Raw genomic sequence first — 21549 nt, 5'->3', positions numbered from 1 at the left:
TTTATTTAGTATTTGTGTTCATTAAAGGAAATGCATTTACACAGCTGTGTCTTGCATGTCCTAATTCTATTTCCACAGTGGAGAGGGAGTGTGGCGGGGGGGGGGGGGGGGGGGGGGGGGGGGATGGGATTCAGGTGGAGGGATCCCAGCCCCCAGCCCCAAAAGGAAAGATCCAAAAATTGTGCCTAAAAAGACTCAACTGTCTTCCAACCATAGGAGTTCAAGTTAAATGCTTTTTTCCAGATCCCTTGGAGATAAAGGAGAGAACAATAACCACTCGCCATTTATCGACCCAGGAAGCAAAGAAACCCTTCTCTCCACTTCTGGGCTCCACCTCCTTTCAAGCACCTCTTTGGCCATCACTTGTCAAAATATAGCAGCCAGGGATCTTTCCAAAACCTGACACTGGAAAGAAGCCTTTGGAAGATTTCCTTCCAGAACCTGTTGAAAGAAAAAAAAAATGAGGCAGACAATTTAAAAGGCAAAACTGTATGCTCCCGATCACAAAGCTTGAAGCAGAAGCACCGTGGAAGTCAATGACACAGGAAATGCCCTTTGACCAGAGATAGACACTAGACAGAGCCAAGTGAGTTTCAATAAGAATCAGAGGATGAATTAAGTCATTTCACAACTAATAGAGAATCATCGTCACAGTGGCAGAGGAGGGAGAATGGAGGATGATGATGATGAGTTCCTGCTTTTAGAAACAATGGCACTGCTTTCTAGGAGGCTCTGTTCACATGACAACTGTTTTAAGAAGGGATTTGTTTGGGTTCCCCCCCTCTCCAACTTTGTTTTGTTTTTCAAGTGAGACAGACACGTGGGAACCCCTCCTCCAATCACAAGTGAGAACCATCAGAAAAAAAAAAAAGGAATTCCCTTCAAGTTATTAATGCGGACCTGCCTCCAGCATTAATCCGCTTCCCACCAGCCAACATGCGAGTTCTTTCTGGGACTTTCTTAATTAGATTTTTAGAAACCAAAGTAGATGCAGGTTTTTGGAGAGGGTGAGCTGTGAAGAGCTGGGGAAGAACACCAAAGCCAACCTGAACTCCTTGAGCTCACTCCCTGGGTTCAACTTCCTTTCCCTCTTGATCTCTTCCCTCTTACACCTGCAACGCAAGGAGCCTGCCTTGTTCTACCATCCAACTGGACTCGTAAAAACAAGCAGAAAATGGCTTTCTTTCATAGCTACTAAAAACTAGAAAAACAAAGGAAAGACAATTCATCAGAAAACTGAACTTAAGGAAGTTGCTTAACAGAAGACATACAGAAACGAAGATGAGCATTGCTGTGTTCCAATATAAAACCAAACACACATGCAAACACACATGGAAAGCATCAGACACAATCGAAACATCCAAATGTAGCACAGATTACTGCATATTAAAAATGAGGAATATTATATGGACATTTAAAATTTTTAATTATATTCAATTACAGAAGCACCTTTATCATTTTTGTCATGCTAAAAATAGCAGATTTACCAAGCAGAATGTACCATCACTTAAAGAACAGAAAATCCTGCAAGAGTGTTTCAAAAAGTTTGCAGAAAATAGAACTAAAAGATACACTAATTTTAAAAATCTATGCATACATGTATGCAAATATGAACATGCAAAAGATAAGCAAATTCGCCTTTACTACTATTATATCATCTTTTCAGTTGGAAAACATTTCACCTACCATAAACCACAATCTCTGGAAGCCAAATGACACCGTGACAACTCTCAATGCCAAGTGCAAAGTCCTGACAGCAAGCAGTTATTAATCAAGGCGGGAGGGGGGAGGTAAAGCTCAAGAAGATCTTGACCTCCCAAATTAATTCAATGCCAAGATCTCAAGTGGCTTTAGCTCACAGTGTCTCAATTCCCTGTGAGCTTCTGGCTGGTGCCAGGTGGCTATACTTGCAGTTAGCATACTGTTGGTAACCACTTGTGAGAACTCCATCTCAATGGAGAGATGTGAATTTGAACTCCCAAAGGAAACAGCCAGTATAATGAACGTGACTCAGATTTCTTGAATGTGGTTTCCTTAGGCTTTATGGCATTTCTGTAGATCTGGTGACATGAAACCATGTTCCATAGTGTCTTTTACGTAAGAACTACGTAACAAATTCTCGATGTGTAGCAACAGCAAGAAAATATCTCACCTGAAGAACTGTTGTTCCTTTTTATCAGATAAACAAAACAAAACAAAACAAAAAAGCATAACCATTTGGGTGTTATGTTTAACATCAGCTGCCTTGGTTTCTATTTCCAAGGTTCCTGTTTCAAAATTCTTTACTCCCATTCAAGATTTTGTACTTCGTCCTCTTTCTGGTTACTTTCTGTTTACAGTAAGTGAGTTATGCCCCATAGTGCACTAAAGTAGGGTCACGGCGAGCACTTACTAAATGGTATCTATTCTAATTGAATTGATTACTGTGATTGTAGGAATCCAAATGAATATAAATAATTTTGTAGGGGGATTCAGACTATTATTAAATTCATATTTTTAAACCTTGGAAGGAAGTTTTTTTGTTTTTTTTTTTTTTAAGTTTCAGGCCCCTGCTGGATTTTCAAAAATTAAAGACATATGGTTCAAGAATCAGTTACCAGTTCCTTTTAAAATTACACCCCGATGTTTGAAGAACTAGCGAATTTCCATTAAGAAAGCAATTAGAGGGATGACAAAATCATGTTAGTCTCTTCTTGTTTTTTTAATGGGAAAACAGTATCAATATTGACTGATTAAAAGAAAACAAATATTTGGAGAGGAAGTGGAGGGAGAGATGGGATGAGAAAGGCTGGGCCAAAGTTACACTAAAGTATTAAAAAAGAAAAAGCTCAGAAGCACCAAGTCAACTGCTCCAGTGGACACAATGCACTACAACCAACAAACCTTAAGTTACATGGTATTTGAAACAATCTCCAACATCTTACGAAATCTACAAAAATTCCTTGCTATACTTTACCGTGAAATTCATGATCAAAATGCTCATTTCATAAAATGCCTCACATAATTCAACAAAGAAAGTTAATGACCCCTTGGAAACTGCAGTTATGATCAACCTGTATTCAACAAGAGCATGTATTACTTACTAAAGATACTACAGAATTTATCAAAGTTCAAGGTCTAATGTAACTTTTTTATTATATCTAGTAACTGTCAAAAACAGTGAAAAACTGCTCTATGACCAATTAAGAAAAAATACTTGAGGCATTTTACACTTGGCAAAGCGCAAGCTCTAAATCTACATTTTTTGAAAATGTCACCCCAGGAAGCCACAAAGCACTGGCATAACACTCAAGCATATAGAACAGATCCAAAGACATTTCTGAAATTAATAACTGTGCCAACAGCAATCACTTCCCCTTATTCTTAGTAATCAGTTTGCCTCCCTCTCACATTACAAACACATCTCCATGTTGTTGTTATTGTTGTTTTTGCTTTCTGCAAAAATGAGGATACAACAGCTGCTGGGACTTTGAAAAGGAAAACAAATATCCTAGCCTAACAGTAGCACTGCCATTAGTCTCCCATGTTAATATGGTCAATTACAGAAATGCCTTCTGTAAATGTGACTCACTGGAAGGAATATAGGCTGAATTACAGTAGTTTTTAAACACACTCACATTGATCACTTTCAAACACAAAGTGGGCCCAGGAAGCACTGGCAACTAAAGCAACTTAGGGATGTATTTTAACAATCATTTTTGCAGTGAGCATAATCAGTCTTGATTCAAATGGTAGCTCCTAAAATGTTTGGAAATAGTCTCTTACCCCACCTACGTAGGTTTTAAACATCACCTACTATCTCTTAATATTTATGTAGATACTTGCTTAGCAAATCCTTTTATGAGAGATCCAGTAGGGATAAACATGATCCTTCCCCAGAACCTCTCTATTTGACTTCATTCCCAATCTTCAAATCCACCAAAAAAATTTCACAGCTCTAAGAGAAACACTATGAGAGTACCAATGAAGATGCTGTATGTTTCATCTGTTGCACAAACAAAATTAGAGACAATTAATCACCTTCCCCTAGACCAAAAGCTAAGCCTAGATGGTAAGGACTCATTTGCCCTATCATGACTTCACACAGCTTAAACCACATCATAGCTTGCTTTTACACAGTACCACCCTCATGAAAGATGACATGAAAAACAAACATTTCTATTTTTAATTACATAACCGATTCTTACAGCAAAACTACAGTACTTATACTTTTTTAGTCTTTTAAGAGTTGAATAGCAGGCTGGAGCAATAGTGCAGCGGTTAAATTCCTCGCCTTGAACACACTGGTTCCCATATGGGCCCCTTCACATGTAGCTCCCTGCTTGCAGCCTGGGAAAGCAGTGGAGGATGGTCCAAAGCCTTGGGACCCTGCACCCACATGGGAGGCCTGGAGGAAGTTCCTGGATCCTGGCTTCAGATTGGTTCAGCTCCAACCATTCCTCTCTGTCTCTTCTCCTCTCTGTATATCTGCCTTTTCAATAAAAATAAATCTTAAGGGAAAAAAAAAGAGTTGGATCGCACAGGACCCAGCTCAATGGTTCAATTGGCTAATCTCCACCTGCAAGAGCTGGGATCCCATATGGTGCTAGTTCATGTCCTGGTTGCTCTATTTCCCATCCAGCTCCCTGCTATGGCCTGGGAAGGCAGCAGAGGATGGTCCAATGATTTGGGACCCTGCCACAGCATGGGAAATCTGGAAGAGGCTTCAGGCTTCTGGCTCCTGGCTTTGGATTAGCTCAGCTCAGTCTATTGTGGCCACTTGGGGAGTGAAACAGTGGACAAAAGATCTTTGTCTCCCCTTCTCTCTGTAGATATGCCTTTCCAATAAAAATAAATAAATCTAAAAAAAAAAGATTGGAACTCACAAACAAATTGTGCACCCACTTTACTACCATGCACTAAAAATAGACAGCTTCAGCTTTTGTCATTGTCATGTAGTTTGCCCTTTGGATCAGGACAGGTCTGGATTAGAAGATGGCTTTGGGCCCAGCACAGTGGCCTAGGAGCTCAAGTCCTAGCCTTGAATGCACCAGGATCGCATATGGGCACCTGTTCTAATCCTGACAGCTCCACTTCCCATCTAGCTCCCTGCCTGTGGCCTGGGAAAGCAGTGGAGGATGGCTCAAGGCGTTGGGACCCTGCACCCACGTGGGAGATCTGAAGGAAGTTCCGGGTTCCTGGCTTCGGATCAGCTCAGCTCTGCCCACTGCAGCTGCTTTGGGAGTGAATCATCAGACAGAAGATGTTCTTCTCTGTCTCTCCTCCTCTCTATATATCTGTCTTTGCAATAAAAATACAACAAATTAAAAAAAAAAAAAGGTTGGCTTCAAATACTTCTTTGTAATCAGGAAACACGGACGAGACTGGGATCTGAAAGCTCATTGGCCTCTGTGTAGAATAGCCAGGTATACCAGCTGGTGCCAGTGTTCCTCATGAAGACTCCAAGCAGCTAAACAACCTAACCCATGAGAGGGCCCTGTTTGGTCCATAATATTAATCTGAAACGCTGATTTGTTGTTGTTGTCATTGCTATTGTTGTTGTTGAAATAGGGAGTAAGCCAAGGTGGCTGCATAGCCATCCTGCTGGACCACTTCTCACTCAGGCCACGACCTGGCCAGCCCTCCTCTCCTCCTGCAGGCCACGTGCACACTAGGCCAGCATTCGTAATGGCTCAGGCATGCTTTCGCCAGTTGATGAGGCAGAGTTCTACTGTGGCCATCACTGATGGGCCATAGGGCTTCATGTTGGTGTTCCCATCAGATGACCAGTATTATTCCAGGTCTTTGTGGGAATGGAAGTGGACCCTGACATTTTCACAAAACCCTCAAGGCCTTAGAATCCAATCCACTACCCCCGCAGATCACAACAGGAAACAACCACAGCCAGAAACACAAGAGTTCACCTTGGCCTTTTGTGGTGCCCACATAAGCTTAACCCCTAAAATGATCATCAGAGCATGCACCAGAGAGAGCGCACCATGTAACAAGCATCAATAGCAGATTCATTTCCCCGACACTGCTTGAACAGCTACTCCAGAATTTGCCTCAGAACCCACTGCTGTTGGAGAACAGTGGGTGCTTGTGATAGGATAAAAAGCACTTACTCCTAGGAAATGAGGACCTCATGGGTCAAAATGTTCCAGAGAATTAGGCTTTGCCCTGCTCAGCCTGCTCTTACCCCATACCCAAGATGAAGGACTTCTCCTTAGTTAGCTATCACATCTGAATTTACTCTTGAATCACTGAATAGCTGTCTGTCTCCTCATTTAGTCTGTGAACTCCATTAGTGCAAGGTCTAAACCGTGCCTTGTTTGTTTTCTTTTTTCCCCCCATAGCTTTATCTCCAGTGCTGGGCAATGAATACATACTCAGTTAATATCTGTTGAATGAATGAATGAATGAATGAATGAATCTTTAGCCTAGGCAAAAGAAGCGGAGACTGAGATGTGCACACTTACACTCCCCAAGAGTCCACTCTGCAGTCTAAAAGTTTGTTCCTAACGAAGAGCATCCTATTTGCAAGGGGTAATCATACAATCATTTAGTCAACAGATAAGTGCAAAACTCAAACCATGTGCTAGAACATTATTTTTATCTTCCCCACCTACTAAATTTCTAGTTACACAGTATAAAATTGATTAATACAAATTCATCCAATGCATATTATTTTTCAATTGACCTATCTCATCCATCACTTCAAACCCATCATCCCCCTTTGCATTTAATAAACTGATTTTCATATCTTATCCTTTATAATCTTTCATGTAAAACTTCACCTTCCTTTTAATCATTTCCCCTCTTTCCCCCCATTTAAATAATTACTACTCATTACATCTCCCTCTTCCCCATTTTCCGTCACGATCTCCCATTTCCATTCATACACCATCTCACTTCCAATCTATAAAACTATTATTACATCTTTCTTTTCTAATATATTCCATACATATTTAGATATATGATAGAGAGATCTTTAATTCATTAATAATAGAAAAGAAAAAGCTTCATATACTACATTATACTTACACTCCTATTCCCTTCATTACCTTTTCTCATTCATTCTTCATTTATTATTACATTATCTATAAATTAGTCTCGGAAATCCATATCTCCAATTCATATAATCTAAAAGATAGGTCTCAGCTGAAACATCTCCTCAAACTTTATTCCAAACTCCAAGAAAACCCAATGCAGTCCCTTCTTTGTGGAGGGCTGAGATTTCTTCCCGTGCCTTTTAACCTGAAGAGTATTAGAGTCCTCCAAGACTTGTCATGACTGCTTAATGATCAATTGTCCCCACCAGAAAATTTCCCAAGGGTGCATTTAGGCCCACTGGACCTGAAGGGCCAGAAAGAGAAGTTAGTTCCACACTGGGGTAAACAAGGGCTGAACATTAACCAAGCACCCAGCTTGGGGCATTTAGTTCAAATTCAGGTTAAAGGGAGCTCATGTCATTCCTGGGGGAGAAGAGGAAATCCGCTCCCCATTCATACAATGAGCCAATCCTCACCTTGACCTCCAGCATCACGGTGGTGAGGGCAGAGGCGCTTTGTAAGGGCTGCTTCTAAACACGTTGTTGAAAAAAGTTGCCTTGTTTTGTTTTTGAAAGTCTTAACATGGGGAAATATTCTATAATTAAGGCAATTTTAACAATAGTAGATAATAATTTGACTATAAATTGTAAGGAATGTAATGACTGCTTATTCTGGCATCAAAAATACATAAATAAATAAATAAATAAATAAACAAACAAACCAAACCAGGATTTTCTGTGAAGTGACTGCCAAGAAAAATGATACTCCCACTCAGAATGGACCACTGCAAGTAGTAACTGCTAACCACATGCTTCACACTGCAGTGCACAAGGACACGGGCCTTTGTTTTCATCTCGAACCAAATGCCAGGCAGAAAACTCAATGGACACAAATGTGTGGTAGCGGAGAAACAACTGAAGGGAACACAATGGTCCGGAGCCGCTTGCTGGGAGGCCAATGTCAAGGGCCTGCTGAATGAAGGAAACTTCTGCAGGCCAGAAAAAAAGTACTTGTACTCTGTTCCTGCAGGCAGACAGAAGCTGAACTTGCCAAACAGACTGTGAGGAGAGGGGACCGACCGGAAAAGGGCGGGTAAGGAAGCAGGCACCCAGCAGGGATCCACCAGAACAGGGAGCACCTGAGAGAGGTGGAAAGGACCACCAGGAGCCAACGGGGGCCTCTTTTCTCAAAGTTCATGTTCATGTCTGGAAGAGATGATTAGTAAGAAACAACCACTTATCTACCAGGATTTAAAAAAAAAAAAATGAAATCCTGAGCTTGCACCTGCATAAGCCAAACAGAAGCAAGCAGCAGGAGCAGCACATTCTAGGCTAAGAGTGGAAAAAGACAAAAACATCTTTCCTCTCCCATCTGTTCCATCTATCTAGCACTGTTCAGAAAGATTGTCTGTGTCCATGCAAACTGAGATCATAAAACACCATACGGCTTGGTGGATTATATGCTACAGAAATTACTTCTCACACTTCTGGAGTCTGGGGCACCGAGTTTTTGATGCTGCTCTTGAGTGAAAGCACACTACCTCACACAGTGCCACTTTCCTACTGGAACTTTGCTTGGTAGGCTGGCAAAGGGCTCTCTCCAGGCCTCATCTATAAAAGAACCTACACCTCTCAGAAGTGCTCTCATTACAAAAGCCTTACCTCCCAATACCCATTCATTACCTTGCGGGTTAGGATTTCAATATATGGGGGCCCCGGCACAATAGCTTATTACCTAAATCCTCACCTTGCAATTGCCAAGATCCCATATGGATGCAGGTTTGTGTCCTGGATGCTCCACTTCCCATCCAGTTCCCTGCCTGTGGCCTGGGAAAGCAGTTGAGGATGACCTAAAGCCTTGGGAACCTGCACCCATACGGAAGAAAGTTGCTCCTGACTCCTGGCTTTGGATTGGCTCAGCTCCTGCTATTGGGATCATTTGAGGAGTGTATCAGTGGACAGAAGATCTTTGTGTGTCTCTCTGTAAATCTCCCTTTCCAATAAAAATAAATCTTTTCAAATGAGTCATACTTAAATCTTCTCGTGAATCACATTTCTCGAGCCTGCCACGAGCCAGGGCAGTGATGGGAACCACAGAAGACCTTGCTTCGCGCATCGAGCATAACAGCACAAAAAAAGGCTTTACTATATTCAAGGTTCAAACTTCACACTCAGAGACCATCCTGAAAGGTTTCCTTTCCTAGGATTACACATTGACCCATCGTGGCAAATGTTTAAAGGAGAAACCAATACACAAACATGCGGTAGACCCACCATCCCTAACTGGGAACCAGCTCTCTCACCTCTTGGGACTTTGGGGTCAGAATTTCAGGTTCCCAAGCGGAGTAGAATGCAGAATGGGATGTTCTAGAGGGCTTAGTAGGATGGGCAAAGGAACAACAATAACAAAAATAGTCACAAATTGAAAACTGCAAATGAATAAGCCATGGAATACTATAGTCATCATCCTATTTTTGTTTGTAGCCAAAAGACAAAGTGACACAAATACAGCACTGCTGGGAAACTGGGAGCTCTCAACAAGCCAATGAGTTAAGTCAACTAGACATCCCCCATTGCAGGGAAGTCTGTACAGTGCAAATACTTTCAGTGGACCTTTCTAAACATACCAAATTTTTAAGTGCAAACACAGCAAAAAACAAAACAAAAACTAAACAAAGTGACCTAATAGTTTTCTGAGCTATGCCAGTCCCTCGAGGGCTACAAATGTGTACCTGAAAGTACTCCTTTCTAATTGGCCCTACACCTTTCAAAGCAGCACCACTGTACTGCGAAACAGCCAGGCTGGGATCGCCAAGGTGGTCTATCACACATAAATCCCTATCTACCTAATTTGAACATCAGCTTCTCCAAAGTTCCATGCCTGTTCTGCACCCCTTGGAATATCCCGACACCTAGCACACGGCTCTAGATATAGAAGCTTTTCCATGATTGCTGGTGATAACTCTCTGAAGGCCTTTTCTGCAAGCAGAATGCATGGGCTTTCTGACAGCTGTTTCCATCACTGAGCTTGTCCGCTTACTTCCACATTCCCAGCTGTGTTCTGGATGGCTGTGCCAGCCACAAGCCTAGGGATTTACTGTACTTCTATTTCTTGATAAGACACTTGAAGAGAATAAACACATGGCAAAGCGGACATTAAAGTAAGGGATAAAGAGGGGTTTTGTTATTATTATTAATTGACCAATAAAGAGAAAAAAGGCTAGAAATATCACCTAGTGTACTGATAATCAATTGCTGCAAGACTGGATTCCTTTCTCATTCTCCCCAATGTACCCTCAAGATTCTTGCCCTGATGTCTACTTGCAGGCAACCATCACTGGTTGTGGTTTATATCTGTTTCTTGATTTTAAAACATTTCCCCACAACTTTCAGAGAACTTTCTCTTGAAAGCCAACCTAGCAGGCTCAGGGCAGTAGCCTTAGTGGCTAAAGTTCTCCTCTTGCATGCATCCAGCTCCCTGCTTGTGGCCTGGGAAAGCAACAGAGGATGACTCAAAGCCTTGGGACCCTGCACTCACATGGAAGACCCAGAAGCAGCTCCTGGCTCCTGACTTCGGATCACCTCATCTTTAGCCATTGTGTCCCACTGGAGACTGAATCAGTGAATGGAAGATCTGTCTCTCCTCTCCGTAAATCTGCCTTTTCAGTAAAAATAAATATTGAAAAAAATCAAGCCTATCAGACAACTAATTTGTCACAGTGTTGGGCTAGCAACTGCTGGTTCCAAAAATAACCATGTCCTTCTCCAGGCTAACTATTCCACCTGGGACAGGTCAATTCTTCTTTCTCCCTCAATCATTTTCTATCCTTGGTAAACCAACATCCTCACCCAAGACCAAAGTTAACGCAGTTTCTGAATACTTTGCTTTGGAGTGTCACTGCGTTAGATTTTGAACACCTAACCTATGCAGGTCTGGATCCCTGCGTCTACATGCTTATTCTCTTGCAGAGACCCCAGGGAGATTAACTGGCCATGGTGCCTCTTAAAGACACACAGCTTTTCCTGATAGGCTGGATTCAGCCTAAAACGTCCTCCATCATCATCACATGAGCACTCTTTCAAATCCTTTCTGTGGGGCCGGCATAGTAGCCTAGCACGCCCGGGATCCCATATGGGCGCCAGTACTAATCCCAGCAGCCCCACTTCCCATCCCTGTTTGTGGCCTGGGAAAGCAGTCGAGGACGGTCCAAAGCCTTGGGACCCTGCACCTATATGTGGGAGACCTGGAAGAGGCTCTGACCACTTGGGGAGTGATTCATCAGATGGAAGATCTTCCTGTTTCTCCTCTCTGTATATCTGCTTTTCCAATAAAAATAAATGAATCTTGAAATCCCTTCTGGGGCTCACCTCCCATAGTCTTTCAACCCACTTTCTAGTTGGTACCTGCCTTGCCATACCTAGCCAACGTCCCTCTACTCCTCTCCTGGTTTAAACTCTTTCCATTTTGTGAAGGATGCTTGCCCCCATCCCCCAACCAGCCTCTTTTACTCTGCCAGTTAGTCATGCTGGGTTCTTTTTTTTCCTTTCCCCAAACAGCTGGTCTTTTTGATGTCTGGCACACATTTATCTGGGCTTCCAATAAGATGTTTTTACATAGTTTCCAGGCTTCCTGGAGGTTATTGACTTTTTTAACTCTTCCATTCATTTTTTTTCCCCTAATTTCTAACATTTGTTAGTGTTTCTTTTTCAAAAGTTGAATACCTGGCTGATGGAGCTCTTTGATTTTTCTTTCCCACCAGATTGCTGAATTAAATGCATCAGAACTTAAATATAATATTTCAAATTACCTCCAGGATGGAATCGCTTCATGAATTTTCTGCACTTTCATGTTCTCTATAGTAAGCAACAGATGTTTAACCAAGTGGAATTGAAAATGCCAGTTCCTACCTCTTTATATTTTCATTGTATTTCTCCTTGTTTCTATAAAATATTCTGCTATCCTTAAGCTTGTGTTTTCTGCAGAATAAAGACAATAAACTTCATGGTTTTTTCTCATTGTTCTTGTTGCTATTTAAAAGACAGCTGGCTTGGTGGCAGAGCAAGTTAATCCTCTGCCTGTGGCGCCAGCATCCCATCTGGACACTGGTTAGTCCCGACTGTTCCACTTCTGATCCAGATCCCTGCTAAAGGCCTAGGAAAACAGTGGAGGATGGCTCAAGTTCTTGAGCCCTGTACCCACATGTGAGACCCAGAAGCATCTGATTCCTGGCTTTCGACCAGCCCAGCTTTGGCCACTGTAGCTATTTGCGAAGTGAATCAGTGAATGCAAGATATCTCCCTCTCCCATCTTCCCCCCACCTCTCCGTAACTCTTTTAAATAAAAACAGATAAATCTAAGGGTTTTTTTTTTTAAAATATAGCTTCTCTGATGATACCATTAATGTGGTCAATTACACTTCTAAATTGGCTCTTGATTGCTTAATTGGTATTCCAAATCTGAAACCATGCAGGAAAACAGAAAGAACTATGATTCTTTCTGAAAATTTCTTATTGTGTTCGGTCATTGATGAAGTTGCAGGGACAAGTACAACCTCCAAGAATAAAGGTACTTGTCAAGTTATAGCAACATATCATGGAGACATACTCTGAATTTATTTGGTTTCCAAGTGTTTAGATCCAGGAAGTTGCCGAGAAATCAACAGACCACAGTTTGACTATCTATCATCTAGGCAGTATAAGTCCTTACAAGCACTGGTGGTCCAACAGTGAATACAATTCAAATTCGTAGCTAAACCATGTACTTGAGGAGGGAAGGAGTGGATACAAATCTTGGAGATGTCTGCTCTATGCCTTACAATAATCAACAATCATCACCCATTTGTTTAACAAACATTCAGCGGTGTTACTGGACTTGGTACTGTCGGCACAGAAGCTGGCAGGAGCTGCCCTCTGTCCTCAGGCTGCCACACACAGGCAACTAGAATACAAGGTGGTTAGTTTTGTACAAAGGCTGCAGAGCACAGAAGCCTGCAGCGTTCAGGAGAGACTCCACACTTTTTCTGACACCCTGGCAGCCCAGTGAAGCTCAATCCGAAGGATGCCTCCATCCAAAGCAGCTATGTGATGGGCTTAAGCTGGTGATGTTCAGCATGCAACTGGGTGGGCAACGCCCAGGAAGACAGCAAACTGGTAAGGAACTGTTTGAAACAGATCTCCCTGCCATGATCTCTTGCCTCACTGACCCTGAACTCCCTAAGACAACTAGACTGACCACATTCTCTTCCTCCAGAACCCTGACTATCTCCCCCACAGTCCAGCAAATACAATTTATATCCCACCCACCGTTAGCCCTGTTGGTTTATGTCTTGGTTCCACACAGTCCTGCCCAAGATGTGATAGCACCCTCTCTACCACATAGAACAGTGTTGTTCTACCAGTCTGCTACTAGTTAAATGAAGGTAATCTATGAGAATAGACAAGGTATTTTCTTCTTTTAATATCTACCATATAGCACAAACTATACCGTGAGTCTGTTATCACTTGGGTTCAAATCCCATCTCTGCAACTCACTAGCTATAGGAGTGAAGATATGTAATTCCCAATTCTTTGGAATCTTCTTGTCAAAATGTGGTAGAGGATGTTAATTCTAACTTTCTTCCAACTTCCTATAGTTGCTGTGAGCTTTCAATAATAAAGCACATAAATTCCTTAGCAGAGCCAGAAATAGCTACTAGCTCTTAACATGAGGGTTAGGATTACAAACTATATTTTTCTGCACATATACAAGGGGCCTTCAAAAATATTTGTGGGAAATGTCAGTTATGAAAAAACTTCATGAAGAATTTGAGATTTTTGGACCAGATAGCTTTGCCTTTTAATTCCATTGTTCAAAGAACTTTTGGAAGGACCCTGATAAATGGGAACCAACTTCAGTAACAAAACAGTTAAGATTCAGGGAACCAGAAGACAGACTTCCAACTGACTCAGATTAACACTGATGTTATTTCCCTTATACAGATAGCAAAAAACGTTCTTTTTTCATTCCTTAGTCTAGTCACCAGGTAATCCTGAAATTACATGCAACCCCATGTGAATCAAATAAAGAATGAAAATAACAATTACGCTGAATCAAACATCTTATATGTATATGCTCCAAGTAGAAATTGAGCCTGAAAGAAAAAAGAACCAAGTTATTTTTTGAGCATATCTAAGAGATAGTTTCAGTGACTACTTGGGACAATTTTTGTAGTGACAGGCCCTATGCCTCAATGAGACCTCCAACAAAACAGGAGATCACAAGTTTATTGGAAAATTCCAACTCATTCTTTAAAAGTGGGGAATGAAGAATCTGAATCTTGAAGACTATTGCTGAGTGTCTTACACACAATAATCAAGAATGTATCAGAAAGAAAGAGTACTGTCCCCTCTCCAACACACATGTACACACTCTTTCCATGTAATCCTAACATAACTTATGTGATTCACAGCCTCCTTTGATATAGATATGGATGTGTGTGCACAAGTATATGTGGGCACATGCTCATAAGTGTGTGACTCATGAATACAAATGGGGGGAAAAAACCCCAAAATGCCAAAAATCACTATGGGATAAAGTTCTTAGTATAGTTCGCTATCATTGTGAAAGGGACCTCTGACAAGCTCAGGAACATTTCTAACCAATGCCTCACTCTTAAAGATAATTTCAGTAAAGAGTGTCTTCTTAAGAAATGCCAACTGTCACATGTCCTTTATCCTCTGTCTTTATTAAGGGAGGCACAATGAAAATGCCTAGATTATTTAAATGATGACTAATGGTTATTTTTATGAATGACATAGTTCATTTTCCAGTCCCCAAACTTTTCTCCCTTAGAACTCTCTTATCTCTATCATTCCTGTGGTGCTTATCACACCCCAAGTTGTATTCCAATTATGTAGGTGTCTGGCTTATCTCACTACTAACAAGACAGGGACCCTTCCTGCCCTTCTTCCTACCTCTCAGTGATGCCAAGCACAGAACACTGCACACAGTAGACACTCAGAATGCTATAGCCATTGAAAGTGAACGAAAATATAGCCTTCCCATTGAAGATCTCCTTTACTCACGGCCTTTTGGCTCCCCATTATTTGGAAAGTCAAGAGCCTAGGTGGCACAGGACCTCCGTTGTAAGCCCTGTCAGCATGATATACTCTCCAGCACCACTAGAAGCACATCAAACTCTCCTAATTGCTATTTAGTAAGCTAGACCCTCCTTCAGAACACGTGGTACTTCTTTTCAAGACTATTCAGACTCTTAGAAGGCAAGTGCAAGGACATCAGGAATAAAACCTTAAACTTGGACCAAGCCTACGACTCAATGAGCTATACATCCAGACATTATATCTTTGCTTGGAAAACAATGCTGGTTGTGTGGTGTGGGTTTTTTGGTTTTGTTTTTGCTTTTGTTTTGTACTGAATAAATAAAGATCAATCCTCTCCTATCCCTGACCTCCAAAGAAAATACATGACCATTCATTCAGCTGAATCCCTGTCATTCACTGACTGACTATACCTCACCATCACCCCCATGACAAAATGACTGAAATCATCTGAGTAAGCCCAGAGGAGAAAGCTGAGGCCAATGGCTGCATCCACAGTGGCCAGAGTGATGGTAAAGATTACCCCAGCTTCTATCCTTGCCATCTAAAGGTATTTGCTTGGGTCCGTCTGTGTTGTGACAGTGTCCTAGACTCAAATGAATGCCTCTAACACTCCACATTTTTGAGCCATTCAGTCATGCATTTTTGTTATTGTTGAAAGTGGTGCGAAATTGCACTGCATGAGCTAAAGTCCTTGGTGGTCTTCCAAGGATTCCAGCTCAAAAGGCACTTCCTTTGTTCCTCGGGAGAATGCAGTCCAGTAGGTCATTGAAAAGGGGAAATAAAAGCAGCAGCCCGGGAAGGAGATGAAGGACAAGACAAAAAGAAGAAAATGTTTTGGGTGGGAGCACATTAGCTTCCATTTCCTGGTTCTAGTCACTAATAACTCTCCTGTGTTTTTGCAGGGGAGAAGTGTCCTGCTAGACATTTAGGCAAAAAATATCCCTCAGGTGCTTTCTGGGGACAACCAAAGCATCCACCTGGAAGGAGTCGCTGAACACCCTTCAAGCCTCTTCTTCAGAAAGATGCTGACTGGAGAAGACACCTGGCCAGTAGGAGAAGGGGAGGGCCGCTTCACAAAGCACTCCCCAAAAGCTCCCACAGCTCCTCTAAAGGCCCAGCGCGCTTGCTGGAGCTTCCACATTCCCAGGGAAAGCACACCTGCATCCATCTATCCCACAGGCATGTGAGAGCCACAACTTGAACCAGGCAGTTCTGCTAAGGTCAGGCCCAAACACTATGCAGGTCATGAAGACCCCTGCCCGCTCCAGCTCTGACCTGCAGAGTTCCTAAGCCTGGGTGGCTGCTAGTTCACTTTTTTTATAGTGGGGCAGGAGGGAAGAGGAAAGAAAAGAGCACTTTTCAGGACTCTACCACCAATAAGCCCCTGCCACTCCCAGGACCTACTTGAGCTCCCCCCACAAGACAGGCAGCTGAAGGGCGAGTGGCCTTTGATCCAGGAGTGTGCCAGTAACATGCTAACCACCAAGGTACAGTGAGCGCCTGGGCTGCTCCAACTTCTTCGGTTCTATTTCTAGACAGATGCCGGTTGCACTCGCACAAAGTGCCCAGCAACTTCCCTCAATTACCTTTGTAATTTATATGTAATTGATGACAGCATTTAATCTCCCAGGTTATTAATAGCCCTTCCCCCCAAAATGACTCCCAAGTCTTCCCAAGTCATTGGAAGTTGCTTGGTTGAAATTACAGTATTTCCTTGCCTGGCTGGCTGGCTGGCTGGCTGCCTGCCTGCCTGCCAGCCAGCTGGCCAACCAACCAGCCAGCCGGCCGGCCGGCCAGCCAGCCCCTATCTGCCCCACCCGGGCGACCAGGCATGGCGAGGCAGAGGCGTGCTCTGCACACTTCCATGAAAGGTTCGGAATGGAGGCTTGGCCCTCTGGGCTCTCGACTCGCTCACTCCTCCGTTAGGTTTTGCTGGCCAGCAGCCAGCTGCAGTCCTGGTTCTTTTCTGAGCCCCTAGGGCGAGTAGGGTACCTGCACCTCCGCGGGCACCCGTGCGGCCCATGAGGCTGCGCTCAACAGTTGGTGGCTGGAGAGTGAGCCAGTGAGCATGGCCCGGAGCTGGGACCCGCCTGGGCACCGCCTCTGGGGAGGGCTGCAGGGCGCCGCAGGCTCAGCAGCTTCGCCAGCGCTCCGCCAAAGGGCTTTCGCAAATACATCACACACAAAGCGCGCGCGAGCGCGCACACACACACACACACACCCTCACACACAGCACCACAACTACCACCAACAACAACCCGCTACCCCCCAGCACCAAAAAGCTGGCCCAACTTTTTTCACAGGCTAAACTGCCATTTGCATAACCATCCCCAAACACAGCTTCAGGTTTCCTGTAATCAGTCCTTTCAAAGGTCTGCAATTGAAAGTGCAATTAACCCTTAAAATGAGGTGAGAAAAAGAAGAAAGGGAGAAAGGGTGTCCTTCTTGTCCAACACCTTCCGGAAAGCCGGAGAGTTCCCAAAAGTCAGGGTATGGAGGAGTGGAGAGGAGGGGGAGTCTGCTTTTTAACGGCGACTTCTAAAGCCATTGCAGCTCCTCAAACTCCTAATCCGTGTCAGCGGCAGAAGAGAGGCGGGGAGAGGGTTTTAAAAGAACATCAATGAAACATCGATTCCACTTGCTTGCGCCACCACCCCCCACCCTCCCGCAATCTGGCATACTCGCAGAACATTCTCTCTACCAGTACCCCATACCCAATCTCTTGTCACCCACACAACAAAAGCGGGGAGCCCAGGAAGCTCAACCCGGAAAAGGCGAGGAAGCCGGTGACATGCACTTTGTGCGCTGGAGTCAGTCCTCAGGAGCTTCCCGGGACCCAGAGATCGGGGTGTGAGGGTGTGGGGGAGCGGCAGAGAGCGGGAGTGGCACCGGTTAAGAAAAACCACAGGTCCCCCCGACTCGCAGTGCCCGGGAATGGGGGGGTGGCCGCGGCGCCCGCATGGCACGTTCCGCGCCCCGGCAGGCTCGCTCTCACTCTACCGGCCTTTCCGTTTCTTCCTCTCGGCTACCTGCGAGCGGCGCGCGCAGGGGGCGACCGGGCGCGCGCTTCGGCCCCTTTACCGGAGCGCTCGCCTGCCCGGGGTTCCCACCTACCGTTGATCTCGTGGAGGGGGGCATCGTTCTTGTTGAAGCCCTTGGACACGTAGAGACGTCGCACTTCCGAACAACTTTTCGACTTGAGCTCGGTAGCCAGCAGCGGGGTGCTGAGAGCGGTCAGGAGGCAGAGAAGCGCGGGCAAGCCGAACCGTGCCATGCTGCGGGCCCGGGGTAGACGCGTTCCACCTTTGGGACAGGAGGAGACGGGACGGGAAGCGGCGCTGGGTGGCGCGGGCCAAGGGGCACCACGTCGGGCGGGGGCGGGGGTTCGCGAGTGGAGCGAGAAAGCGAAGGAGTAGGAGTTGGAGTTGGTAGTGGTGGAGGAGGAAGAGGAAAGCAGGCGGAGGAGACGCGGGGCTTAAAGTGGAGCTGGGCCTCGCGTCAGGCAACGGTTCGCGGTGCCAGGCGCGCAGTCGGGGCAGGAGGAGGAGAGGGCGTGGAGCGGCGCGCGGCCCAGGGGAGCAGAGGCAAGGGCCGGTGACCTCTGGGCTCAGCTGGGGCAGCGAACCTGGCGAGCTGGCTGGCCGGCCGGCAGCGTAGGGTGCGAGGAAGGAGGGAAGGTGGCAGAGCCCGCGGAGGGTGTGGGCGGCGCCGGCCGCTCGCTGCGAGCTGCTGGAGCTGCCCCGCGCTGGGTCCGCTTGCCTGGCTCGGCTCCCTCTGCCCTCGGCCGCGCGGCTTTACCCGTCTCAGCTCTGCCGCTGATTGACTGGCCGGCTGGCGCGGCGAAGCTCGGCAAACTTGGCCAAGCGGGCGGCACTAGAGGGGGTGGGGAGGGGGCGGGCGGCACGAGGGGGGCGGGGTGGGGGAGCCCGAGACAGGCGGGAGCACGCAGGGCCGGGCCGGGAGAAAACCTGGAAACCGGGTTGGATCCGGAGCAGCCAGATCCTCTTCCTAGGGGTTGGGGGGGCCGCACCAGGCGTGCGGCGCTCCCTCGCCGTGACACGCCCCGTCGGACTCCTCCTTCCTCCCCTCCTCCTGGGAGGCGGGGGAACCTGCCCGCCGCCCCCCACCCAAAGAGGAAAGGCCAATTTCTCGGCGCTGAAGAATCCCCAAGTCCCAGGAATCGGGCGGCCTGGGATCTATCCCGAAGCCCACGTCTGAGCGATTAAGCCTTCTGCGGGCGGCCACCTGACTGGCTGTGCGCGGGCCAGCAACCGCGCGGAGCTCTCCGCCGTGATACCTGCCCGCCCGCTTCCATCCCCTGCGTGGCGTGCGGCGGGGAGAGAGGGGGGGATGCTCCCAACCGCCCGACTCCCGGGCTGGGCGGAGAGAGCTCTCACATTACTGGCATTGTTTCGCCGCAGGCAACAGGGGCACTCCCAGCTGTGGCCCTAAGAGCCTCACCTGGCATTTGCCAGACGTGCTGACCTCCTAAAGGTTCGCACCGACTGGTCCGGGACTCCTCTCCACCCTGACCCTCCTCCCACTCAACACTCCAAGCTTCACCCTGCCACCGGTTCTGCAACAAGGCTAGCAGAAACTCCTGGGCTGTGAGGGCGTGGGACAGAGTCATAGTTAACTATGGCAGACGTAGCAGACCATCGGGCTCAACCCCTGCTTTGGCCGTTAGGGGAACTGAGACCCAGCAACTCACTAAACATCACGCCTGACTTGGTGGGACGGGTTGGAAACGTAAGCCCTGACTCCCCAGCTAGTAACCCAGGACACCCCCTCCCGCCAAGCTTCTGGAGAGAAATGGATATCCTTCTGGGACTCAATCTCCACTTATCCACCAGAAAACTGGGAATGGGTGAGCCTTCCCACCTTGCAAGCGTTGTCAGATTCCATTAATGAATGTTTTTGAAGCTGCCTGGGCTCCTTTAATGAAGGGAACTGCGCAGATTGGGAACTTGTCATTACCCTTGTTATTGTTGCAGTCTGCTAGCAGAGGTGAGGGTGAGAAGTGCCTCAGACACCTCGGGAGTGTGCTGGGAACTGGGCAGATAAAAAGAGCTGGAACTTATTATTTGGCTAGACTCTCAATTCCCATAAAATTACATAGGGTGAAGATATGAACCATCATTACAATTATCGCCCTCGGAGGGTTTGTGGCGACTTCCTCCACTGTTGCTTGTAAACCACGTTGACATGGTTGGCTAGGAGAAAGCAGAGAAACCCGCTGTAGCTGTTTGGAATGCCTGCTGCAGGCTCTTCTACATTTTATTGACTCTTGGAGACCATCGGTATAAACAGATTGCGACCAGTTTCAGACTGGAACTTCCAATTTCTGTGGGTTGGCAGAATATTGAACTCTGAAACTAGGAGAGCAGTGTTTTCGAAGTATCCAAACTAAACTACAATTGAACTTCCTGCCATTTTCAAACCACTTTCAATGGCCAAGACTTTCCCTACACTGATAACCATCAAAGGTCTTCAGGGAATTTCTAGGGTTGATCCCTGGGAGCCAAGCTCTCGTTGATGGCTGCGTTTAGTTCGAGATGTTCTTTATGCAGGAGAGTATCTGAGATGCAACTGACATTAACAGTACCATGAAACCTAGTGACCATAAGTGAACAAATGATACTACTAAGCAAGAAGAGATCAGAAAGCTGGAGCTCCTGACAAGTCCAGGGGGAACTCATTTTCAACATCCCCCCCCCCCCAGTTCACTCCTGCTCTTCCTCTTAATGTATTATTAACCAAAACTCGAGTCTCTTCCACCAGAAACAGTAACCTCTGGCTACAAACAGATCCAAACAAGTCTGAACCTTACCGTAGGAGGCAGGAACCCCAAGCCCTGCTCAGAGGCGGCTCCTACTTCAAAGCCTCCTTTCATTTAAATACAAACAGGGCGAACAACTGGCAATCTACAAAACAAATAGCATCCAAAAGGGAAGCTTTTCAGATGGCCCCTAGCTCCTTCTTTCCTTGCCCTGCCCCCACTCGGGTTCTGTGGCTCTGGAAGGGGTGTGTGTGTTCGCGTGTAGAGGAGATGGGGAGGAACTTGCACCCACTCCTTTTGAGCCCTCCAAATGCCGAACATGGAACTGGAAGCTTGTGTGGGGAATTCAAGAATCAATGATTTCTCACACTCATTAGCTCTCATACAACACAGGTTGTTGGTTGATTGGTTGGTTGGTTGGTTGGTTGGTCTTTTTGTTGTTTAGTAGTAGGTATTGTTGTTGTTTTACCTTTCTCTTTTTAAGAGAATTATTTATTTTTATTGAAAAGGCAGATTTACAGAGAGAAGGAGAGACAAAGAGAAACATCTTCCATCTGCTGCTTCACTCCCCAGATGCCCACAAGGGCCAGAGCTGAGCCTATCCAAAGCCAGAACCAGGAACCAAGAGCTTCTTCCAGGT

At 45.6% G+C, this 21549-nt stretch overlaps 1 protein-coding gene across 1 annotated transcript in view; it reads right to left on the bottom strand.

The window, feature by feature from the left end:
- GPC4 (glypican 4) overlaps window positions 1-18937 on the bottom strand; it is a 113085-nt gene extending 94148 nt beyond the window's left edge. The window contains exon 1 of the mRNA XM_040999712.1: window positions 18245-18937. Within this exon, the coding sequence (XP_040855646.1) occupies window positions 18245-18404 (160 nt within the window). The 5' untranslated portion in view covers window positions 18405-18937. The remainder of the gene's footprint in view (window positions 1-18244) is intronic.
- Between the last annotated feature and the right edge of the window lie 2612 nt (window positions 18938-21549).

Source organism: Ochotona curzoniae, unplaced genomic scaffold, assembly GCF_017591425.1.
Source record: "Ochotona curzoniae isolate NIBS_2020 unplaced genomic scaffold, NIBS_Ocur_1.0 scaffold_1852, whole genome shotgun sequence".
In the NCBI taxonomy this organism is placed as follows: domain Eukaryota; kingdom Metazoa; phylum Chordata; class Mammalia; order Lagomorpha; family Ochotonidae; genus Ochotona; species Ochotona curzoniae.
The sequence above is the reverse complement of the archived record's forward strand: the minus strand, read 5'-3'. Positions and strand labels throughout refer to the sequence as shown.